The sequence below is a fragment of the Vicia villosa genome, unplaced genomic scaffold, assembly GCF_029867415.1.
Source record: "Vicia villosa cultivar HV-30 ecotype Madison, WI unplaced genomic scaffold, Vvil1.0 ctg.005184F_1_1, whole genome shotgun sequence".
NCBI classification, from domain to species: Eukaryota; Viridiplantae; Streptophyta; class Magnoliopsida; order Fabales; family Fabaceae; genus Vicia; species Vicia villosa.
The window spans coordinates 7,179-17,378 of NW_026706585.1; the positions used below are offsets into that span (position 1 = coordinate 7,179).

Consider the following 10,200-nt stretch of genomic DNA (forward strand, 5'->3'; position numbering starts at 1 on the left):
GTTTTATAATTGTAAGATATTTATTTATCAAATTTTAAAAAATTTAAAATGAGACGAATTAAATATAAATTTTTTAAATTTTTAAAGAAACTGATAAAAGTAATGAAAATTTCAACTTAAAAATTAAATTTTGAGGGTTTTTTTTAAAAAAAAATTTTGTAATGTTCTAAACATAACTGCAAAATAATCATTTAAAAATACACATTGGTTTAACCGCAGTGACTAAAGCTACGTGCATAATAACTTTGTAGGGACCAAAACATGCCACTTTTTTATAGGATCAAATGCAAAATTTGTAATTTATAGGGAGCAAAATCATATTTAACCCAAAAAAAATTATAAAAAGATGTTATCCATAAATATCTGTAAATATCTTCGGATACCTTAAAACTCATGACTTATTCGTTTAGCGTATATCCGCATGGATATGAGAAAAATATGAATATCATATGAATATTATATTGCTTTAGCAAAGATCCTTTGCTTTTCTTTTTATAAGTTGTAATTGGAGGATAATTTCTTCTCGGGGTGTTTCATTCGCTGCCCCTTATCCTTTTTTGTAAGTTCGGTTGAGAACTTGGGTTCTCTTTTATCAATGAATTTCTTGCTTACAAAAAAAAATACATATATTATACTATTTATCCATGTAAGTATTTATTTACATCCCTACATACAAACGCTCACACATGCATCCCCACGATCTCACACTTATGCACTCACGCTCATATACATGTACATACACATAAAAATTTTGAGATGGAGAATAAAGACGACTCTCTTGTCATAAATGTCATTTCCGATTTATCCCCTGTATTTTTTTTTTTTAAAAAAAAAACAACTTTGTCATTTCAAAATACTAACAATTTAGTCCCTAAAGTAAAAATCTGCAGGTTTCTTTTCAAATTTTTCGTCGGATTTTGACTTTAAGATCTAAATTGTTAGTATTTTTAAATGACAAAATTTTTTTTCAAAAAAAATTATAAAGGCTAAATCAGAAATAACCTATATGATAAAGGAGTAAAATGATAATAATCTTTTTTAATATCTTGTAGATAGTAAAATTATCTAGATTAACATAACATAATTATTTGTTTTAGAAAATAATACAATACTAACTTTAGTCAACTTAATATTACTCCTTCTATCATTATTAAATGTCACTTTCATAGAAATTATTTATTCATTTTTATTTATCATTCTTAAAGTTTAAATATTAATCCTTCTCTAACTATTAGTTATATATTAGTTATAAAGTGAATAATATATGAAATGAGATGAGCAGTAGTTAAAAATATTACATAAAAACAGATATAATTTCATAAAAGTAAAATTTATTAATTTTTCTTGGTAGCATACAGATACAACATATTACAAAAAATAATGATTATTGTATGACATTAAAAATTTATAAAATGATTCTTCACTAATAAAACTCAGATTGGTCATTGATTTAGTTAAACTATTAAATTACTGAGTTAATGGTCGAACTAGTGGATCACTGATCAGACCGCGTAATAATGTGAAAATATAATTTTTTCTTTTATAATTTTTTTTAATTTTTGTTAGTTTAAAATATTATTAATTTATTATATCGTATAATTATTTTTTTATATTTTAAAGTTATTATATTGTTATATTGTATGATTAATAATAAAAAGTTTAATGATTTATAGGGCAGTAGGTAAAACTATAATATTAATAATTTTGAAAAGTAACTAGTTCTTAAAATTTGACAATTTTTATTTTTATAATTATTTAGTTATTATAAATAATTTACATAATTATAAATATTTATAAAATTAATTTTTAAAATAGAGAAACTAAAACCTTAACGAAATGAAAATAATGATCAAAATTATAATTAAAATTAAGCTAAAAAATAATAAATATAAACAAATCAATCTGTCGGACCAAGAAACTTACTGATTCGCTAGTCTGACAAGTGAACCGGTCGGATCACACCATTTTTATCGGATCAATTGTAACAATGGTCCGAAGATCTTACCAGACTGCTCTACCCTCCGATTTACTACAATCTAACCGGTCCGACTGAATGGAACGGTCCGAATTTTAAAACTATGTATAACATATAAAATAGGGGTGTTCGCGGTGCGGTTTGGTTCGGTTTTGAGCATAAAAGTCATCCTAACCGCGAGATAAAAATGCATGCGGTTCGGTTTGATTCGGTTAATTTTTAAAAAGTCATCCAAACCAAACCAATGCGATTAGGATCGGTTCGGTGGGCTACGGTTTACACAATAAAATAAAAATGTACTGAAATTATAAAAAAAAAAAAAAAATAATTCATTCTTCCATACATATATTACATATATTACATATATTACAGTACCATAAAAAAGAAGTTTTTCATACTAATTATACCAAAATAATTCATTCTTCCATACATGTATTTTACACCAAAATTACTACCATATAAGTGTATCATTTATTTTACAGTACCGTACCATGTATTTAAAATATACTACATACTAAATTACTAATGTAACTTCAGTTTTTCATACTACATACTATATACAATTTTTCTTACTAATAAACTACATACTACATATACAAGTATCAGATAACTTCAGTTCTAAATATTAATACAACATTACAACTTCAGGACTAAGTATTATCAGTACTACATATACACCAAATGCTTCTCTAGAATGAGTGAGAGAGTAATCAGAGAATGAAGTTGAAATGTTGAATAGGAAGAAAGAATGAAGGAATTGTGAGTCACGTGACGTGAGTGTACAATATTGCAATTGGATTGGAAATATAATAAATTAATTATAGAAATTCAAAAGTTTAGTTAAATATGCGGTTTGGTTCGGTTTTGTGAAATGAAAACCGCAAACCAAACCGAACCGTGCGGTTCAGTCAAAAAATCATCCAAAACCATCCAAACCAAATGCGGTTTTTGCGGTTTTCGGTTTGGATTGGTTCGGTTTGCAGTTTTCCTTTTGGATTGGTTCAGATACGATCACGCCTAATATAAAATGAGAGAAAATAATAAATATTTTAAAAAATAATAGAAAAATATTATTAATTATTTATTGAAATTATAAAAAGACTTATATTACATTACAGTAAACTTTTTTTTAATCGACTTGTAATAAAAAACGGAGAGTATAACTTTTTCTTCTTGAAATAATTTAGACCATTAGTTTTTGTCTAAAATGAGAGAAAACTATACAATTTCTTATTTTGTCTTTTTTTTCTTTAATCTTCATCCTCAAAATATTGTGACAAGCAAAAATGCTTTTCTTGCGCACTATTGTATTATTATTTTAATTAATTAATTCATGTAGAGTGTGTAAATCGAGATAAAGGTTGAGTGGGGCATGCAAAGGATACTTATAAAAGGGGTGTGTGATGTGTTTATTATGCAAGAAGAGTGTGTGTTCTTTTTGAGGAAGAAGACTCAAAGAGAACTTGTGCAAGAGTTAGTGCTCACCTCTCACACCTCTTCAAGTTCAAGAATCAAACACTAAGAGCAATAAGGTATGCCAATTTCTTCCCTTACAAATTTTCTTCATTTTTGAGTTTATATAGAATCTCTCATACCTATTGAGTATCATCATATCTATTGAATATCAGACGGTTAAATTAAAACTAATCAATAAATCGTCAATCACGTCTGACGCAATAACTGACATGCAAATATTAAAATTTATTTAAATTAATTTTATAATATCTTTTATGTTATTTGAAAATTTTAAATTTTTTTTTTTTGAATTTCTTTTTTAAGTGACAAATAAAACATGTAAGAAAAATATAAGAGATACTTGAATTTGATACAAACTCATACAAAACTCTAATAATAAGAAAAACCTAAAAGACAACAAAACTATCAAGCAACCAACAACATTCAAAAGGCACTCTATCTTCATTTCTAATTGGCATTGCTTTATGGCTATTACTGTATTTTTACCTTTTCAAGAATTTGGTTTCTTAAAAAACAAATCTAAGTACATTTGTCATTTGTAAGGTTTTTAGTTAAGCATTTATTTTGTTTTAAATTAATTGACCCATAAATATTAATATGATCAACTTTAACTTCATTTTTTTTCCTTCATTCTTTGTTCCTCAGTCTAAATTAACTAAAATCCACAAACCAAAAAAGCCTGACAAGGAACACACTATAAAAAATAATACTATTGATATGTCAAATTTTTGAGTGGAGAACTACTCTTTGAATACAATAATTTAAATTCAATAACTTTTAGTGAGTAATAATGCTAACTTTTTATTCTTAAAATAATATAATTAACTTTCACATCAAACACACTCTTAATGGAGAAATTCACATTTGGTGTCAAAATTAGTCTTATCTCCTGTGCTTAATTGCATGCAACTTGCATGCCACTACCTTCCATTTCTAATAAATGTTGATTTAATACTCATGATTAGTCATATGGTAACTCACTTTTTCATTTTTTAACTCACTTTTTAACTTCTTAAAGAAACATATTTTATTGAAGAAATGTTATTTGTTATTATTTAATTTATTTATTTTTAAAAATTATTATCCGTACTTTTGGAGATGTAATTATATATATATATATATATATATATATATATATATATATATATATATATATATATATATATATATATATATATATATATATATATATATATATATATATATATATATATATATATATATATATATATATATATATATATATATCAACGTGTCAATATTAATATTAATGTTGTAATTTGATGTCGTGTTATATTTTTGTTATTCAAATAAAATTAATAATAGTTCTATAGACTACACTTTTTTTTACCATGTATATCTTTTCTAAATACCATACAACTTTGTTATATAATTGTATCAAAAAAAGAACTTTGTTATACAAGTGTGATCCACCATGACAATATATCTTTAAGAGGTCCACCAATAATTAAATTGAGTACGATAAACATTTTTCTTATCAAAATTTAAAAGATGTTTCGTTTTTCTCAAATATTATAGCTTTTCAATTTTTTTCTAAAGAAAGGTCAAAACATGCTTCACTTTATCTCTTTCTTTTCTTGTTCCGTAGTTGTTTAAAATACAATGACATATACCAACAATAGTATTTCATAAAAGATATATTGTTTCCAAATCCTTATTCAACAGAAAGAAATCGTTATGGTTAGATATTATCAGGTTGAACGTTATTATCAGAGTATACTGATACTTACAATTATGTGTGAATTTTTAGTAGGTTTGAATTTTTATTTTTACATATAATATTTGATTTTTATATATCAAAAAATATTAGTTGAAAAAATCTATATTATATGTATAAAAAATTTAGTGACAAATTTAATTTTAAGTTTTTGAATAAAATATAAATATTTAGTACCTAAAACATGTGTTTTCTTCTATAGAGAAAAACTTTTAAAAGAAATTACTTTTTATTTTAATAACTTTTAATCATATCCACAAAATAATCTTTTAATCTTGTCTTGTTGTACAAATCTTCTTTTATCAATAGTCAATATCTTTATTTTCAGAATTATGTTAATATCACAACTTTTTATATAAAAATCAAAGTGAAGTACTATATACATATTTTACAAAAATGTTAGGTACATCTTTACATAAAATATTAACGTATTAAACAGATATAATATTAAACACAGATAATAGATACGATTGAATATCTTAACTAATAGATCCAGAGTTTGATTTCTGACTAATGTATACGTTCAGAATGATTTTTTTTTTAAGCAAATTTTAAATTTTTGGCTTTTTGTTACTCGAGCCGGCTTCCGAACACAAGTCTCTAAAATTTTCACTATTAAAAAATGAAGAAAAAAAAGATTTATCTGTTTTATGTTTCTATCAGGGGTTTATGGAACTGGGGGAGGTTCTTGAATTACTATTTGCTTATATCTTTGTTGTTACATAACAAAGAAGTTTCATAGAAACACATGAGAAGAAGGTTCAATCATACATGCAACACTATAAATACATAACTTTTCTGTCACCTTTCAATGATAAAAGGTGGCACATTATTTATCTCATTTAGTTCAAGTTTGAAACAATCTTTAGGTTTCTATATTTTTCAATATAGTTGATTTTTCTTTTGAAATTAGTTCACTCTCATGATGAATGTATTCAAACTTGCTTTTAATTTTGACATTGAACTAACTTACTTAAACTTGGCAGATTGGTGCATTCTCAAGGCATCATACTCTTCTTGATTGAGCTGCTATCATGGACGATAACGGTATCGCGAATAATAATGCGGTCAAGAACAAGTGGTTAATGCCTCTATCAGTTTTCTTCAAAGATGCAAGGTACATTACATTCAATTTTTGTGTAATCTAAACCATCACCATTGTTTCTTGGAGGACTAAAAAGGGACTAATAGTTGGCTTTGTTGATGTAAATGTAGCCTTGTATTCAAGATGGACACACTAGCTAAGGAGATTCTTGGGATTGCATTCCCATCTGCACTTGCTGTTGCTGCTGATCCAATTGCTTCTCTTATCGACACCGCATTCATCGGCCACTTGGGTACGTTTTTTTCTTCTCACTAGATCATGATGTTATACTATAGTCTTGATCAGAACCGTCTTTGAGAGGGTGCAAGACGGACTACTGCATAGATCCAAAATTTGTCACAGTTAAACTGTGGCTAAATAGGGTTTCATAAAATATTGTTACAGTTAAATCATGCTTAAATTGTACCTCCATTTGTACTGCTATGGTTAAACTGCTACTAATCTACACAGAGGCTCCAGAAACTTGAGATGACTCTGGTCTGGACTGGAGTTGTAATTAAGATCATTTTAATGTTGTGGCTTGTTTGAAGCTAAATTTTTTTATCTTTTTCACGTGTTTAGGGCCGGTGGAACTTGCGGCTGCTGGAGTTTCTATTGCGGTGTTCAACCAAGCTTCGAGGATTACCATTTTCCCTTTGGTCAGTATTACAACCTCCTTTGTAGCTGAAGAAGATACTATTAATAAAATCAATAGCATAGCAGCAGAAAAGCAATCCAATGAAAGCATTAAGGCAAAGACCAATGGAGTGATACCTGATGATCATTTGCTTCAAGACATTGAAGCAGGTGCAACAAAACAGGATGGTACCTTGAAAAACGAGACGAAAAATGGAGATGGTACTTCCTCTCTATCTTTCTCCTTCTATGTTATGATTTGAGTTACCGACACATTCACCGGTAATAGTTTGAGAAAACTATATAGTTAAATTTAACTCTGTGTGTCTCTGTTATATGTTAAGTCTGTGTCAGACACCAAACATGTTTTCAATCTGAAGTGTCAGGTGTTACAGAGATATATGATAAGCAAATGAGTGTATATGTTGTTCTAACATTCTAAATTTCCTTATCAGATGCTAATTTGAATACAAGCAAGTCTTCTATTGTTACTAGCAATGGTAACAAGAGTGAGTCAAAACCTATAAGAAAGAAGAGGCACATTGCTTCAGCATCTACAGCATTACTTTTTGGCACAGTCCTTGGCCTTATTCAAGCTGCAACCCTTATATTTGCAGCAAAGCCTCTATTAGGTGCAATGGGTTTGAAAAGTGTATGTATCTTTACTATCAAAAGTACTACTATGTTCAATATCTTAATTAACTAGAATAAACTTTTGCTAAGTTGAGATATTTCTCTTTTTTTTTTTTAGGATTCTCCGATGATGACTCCGGCTACTAAGTACCTAAGGTTGAGAGCATTAGGTGCTCCGGCAGTGCTTCTCTCTTTGGCCATGCAAGGAATCTTTAGAGGGTTCAAAGACACCACAACTCCTTTATTTGTCATTGGTAGGTTCAAATGATCCATTTGTCGTATACAGCCTGTGAAGAGTCTCATATCGAATAATATATGGTCTAAACATACTCTGATCGCACTCCAGATAGTCCACTCTTGGACATGAAGGAGTGTGTTCAGAGTCTCTCATTAGGCGAGATATGACCTTAAAATGTGAAAAGATTTGTTCTAAAATTTGTCATTGTTTTTCCCTAACGCGGTTTATTTATTTGCTATGATTTTATCTAGTTTCCGGATATACGTTGAATGTCGCTTTGGATCCACTACTTATCTTTTACTTCAAAATGGGCATCAGAGGTGCAGCCATTTCACATGTGCTCTCTCAGTAAGTCTTACTTTGTGTTATCCTAATAACAATGTTCAAACATTTTTATTCTCAAAACTTCAACTAACATAATGATGATACTTTTAGGTACATTATGGCAACTCTCCTCTTGTTTATATTAATGCGAAAAGTCGACCTCGTACCTCCAAGCATGAAGGATTTGCAGATTTTCAGGTTTCTTAAAAATGGTATGTTGATTTTTTTTATCTAAAATACCGAGCACGAAACTTTAACAATTTGATTTTGATCTGACGGTTCAAATGTGGCTGACTGAGTGCAATCACGAGAATGCAACTGCACAAAACCATTTACTTACGCGTTCGAATTTGTTTTCAATTTCAATAGGTGGTCTGCTGTTGGCCAGAGTTATAGCAGTGACATTCTGTGTCACCTTATCGGCCTCACTAGCAGCGCGGTTAGGTCCGATTCCAATGGCCGCATTCCAAACTTGCCTCCAAGTTTGGATGACATCTTCCCTTCTCGCTGACGGTTTAGCTGTTGCAATACAGGTACATCAACATTTTTTTCCTGTTATTGAGACGAAAGATATACATTACCGATTACGTTTCCCTTTTTCACAGGCAATTCTAGCATGTTCATTTGCTGAGAAAGACTACGTTAAAGTGACTACTGCTGCAACAAGAACGCTACAAATGAGTTTCGTTTTAGGAGTTGGACTTTCTCTGTTAGTTGGAGGTGGATTATACTTCGGAGCCGGAGTATTTTCCAAAGACGTTGCAGTTATTCACCTAATCAGACTAGGCCTCCCGGTATATTTTCCTCATACAACACAATGATTCGATATAAAAAGTTCGTTAATTCTAATTTTTTATCTAATTTCATTTCAATTTTCATCAGTTTGTTGCTGCTACACAACCGATCAACTCGTTAGCCTTTGTCTTCGATGGTGTGAACTATGGAGCATCTGATTTTGCTTACTCTGCATATTCCTTGGCAAGTTTGCATGCTCTTTTTCTTTCACCGTTTTCATATCTTGTCGTCTCTGTCAAATGTTATTCATAAATTTACTATGCTGTTTTTTCAGGTCTTGGTCTCGTTAGCAAGTGTTACTTCTTTATTCTTTCTCTACAAGACTAAGGGTTTCATCGGTATCTGGATCGCATTAACCATCTATATGAGTCTTCGCATGTTCGCTGGAGTATGGAGGTAAACTTCCCTAATATTAAACGCAAGAATCTATATTCGATACTTATGAAAACAACTTATAACAGGTTGAACGCAAGAAAATAGCTTATACATAAGTACTTATATGATAAGCGTTTGTGCTTTATGTGCGTGCAGGATGGGAACGGGAACAGGACCTTGGCGTTTTCTGAGAGGCCACTCGCTGTCTTGATGATACATCTTCCGAAAATAAATTTCATTGTGTAGCATTACGTTTTACATTAAGGATCATATGTCAGTATTTTAGGATAACAAGACTAGTCTCTACTATAGCGACGGTCTTGGAACGCTCCATTTTTACGTGCAAGTGCTATATCTAGTATCGTCAATATTGCCAATTGCAGATTGCGGAAAATAGTGGTTTGTTCAAACTCCGCGACACTGCAATGCTATAACCGCTATTAAACAAAACTTTGTAATAAGTAGTTCAAATTACGTTGCGCTATAGCGTTGTAGTGTTGCTATGGCCACTATTTGACAGCAATGAGCATTGTTATCTCATGTTTTTTCTCTCTCTTTTGATGTATCATCAATGTAATTTTGTTGTTGTATTTTGAAGATTACTCTTCCAGATGTTAGTATGTAAACTCGAATGCATAATGAAAAATAAATTGCTTTACAGTTCAGTTTCATTCTCTTTATAACTGAAAATCTGCAATCATCTTCAACCTATTTTTAAGTTTTACCTCTCTTGAAACGTTATGCAATCCGAGATAGCTCGAAAGCACGTCAAATACAATTTTAAAATGCAGACACCGACACTAACACGTTGATATAGGTAATAATTTAAAAAAAGATAAATTTAAATATAATCACAAGTCTCGGTGTCAGTGTCGGTTTTGGACACCTGCACTGACACAGATACGGACACATCTTTTTCTGGAGGT

General features: G+C 29.6%; 1 protein-coding gene across 3 annotated transcripts; it reads left to right on the forward strand.

Annotated features, from left to right (window-relative positions):
- The first annotated feature begins 3,362 nt into the window (after nt 1-3,362).
- Nucleotides 3,363-9,953, forward strand: LOC131642520 (protein DETOXIFICATION 43-like). Of its 3 annotated transcripts, none has more exons than XM_058912751.1 (13): nt 3,363-3,507; nt 6,176-6,306; nt 6,405-6,526; nt 6,856-7,131; nt 7,365-7,561; nt 7,661-7,796; nt 8,032-8,128; nt 8,216-8,316; nt 8,474-8,637; nt 8,710-8,898; nt 8,987-9,082; nt 9,174-9,295; nt 9,431-9,953. In XM_058912751.1, exons 2-13 carry the CDS (start codon nt 6,224-6,226, stop codon nt 9,483-9,485), a joined length of 1,638 nt encoding a protein of 545 aa, XP_058768734.1. In that variant the 5' UTR covers nt 3,363-3,507; nt 6,176-6,223; the 3' UTR covers nt 9,486-9,953. The 3 variants fall into 3 exon arrangements, with proteins under 3 accessions (XP_058768734.1, XP_058768736.1, XP_058768735.1); XM_058912753.1 differs by lacking the exon at nt 3,363-3,507 and adding an exon at nt 5,858-6,010; XM_058912752.1 differs by lacking the exon at nt 3,363-3,507 and adding an exon at nt 5,931-6,058.
- Nucleotides 9,954-10,200: the final 247 nt, after the last annotated feature.

Bases quoted from the DNA above. Each gene is read 5' to 3' on its own strand.
- LOC131642520 (XM_058912751.1), top strand. From the start codon at position 6,224: ATGGACGATAACGGTATCGCGAATAATAATGCGGTCAAGAACAAGTGG. The intron at 8,129-8,215 runs GTAAGTCTTACT...TGATACTTTTAG, and splicing joins ATTTCACATGTGCTCTCTCA to GTACATTATGGCAACTCTCC. The intron at 8,638-8,709 runs GTACATCAACAT...CCTTTTTCACAG, and splicing joins GTTTAGCTGTTGCAATACAG to GCAATTCTAGCATGTTCATT.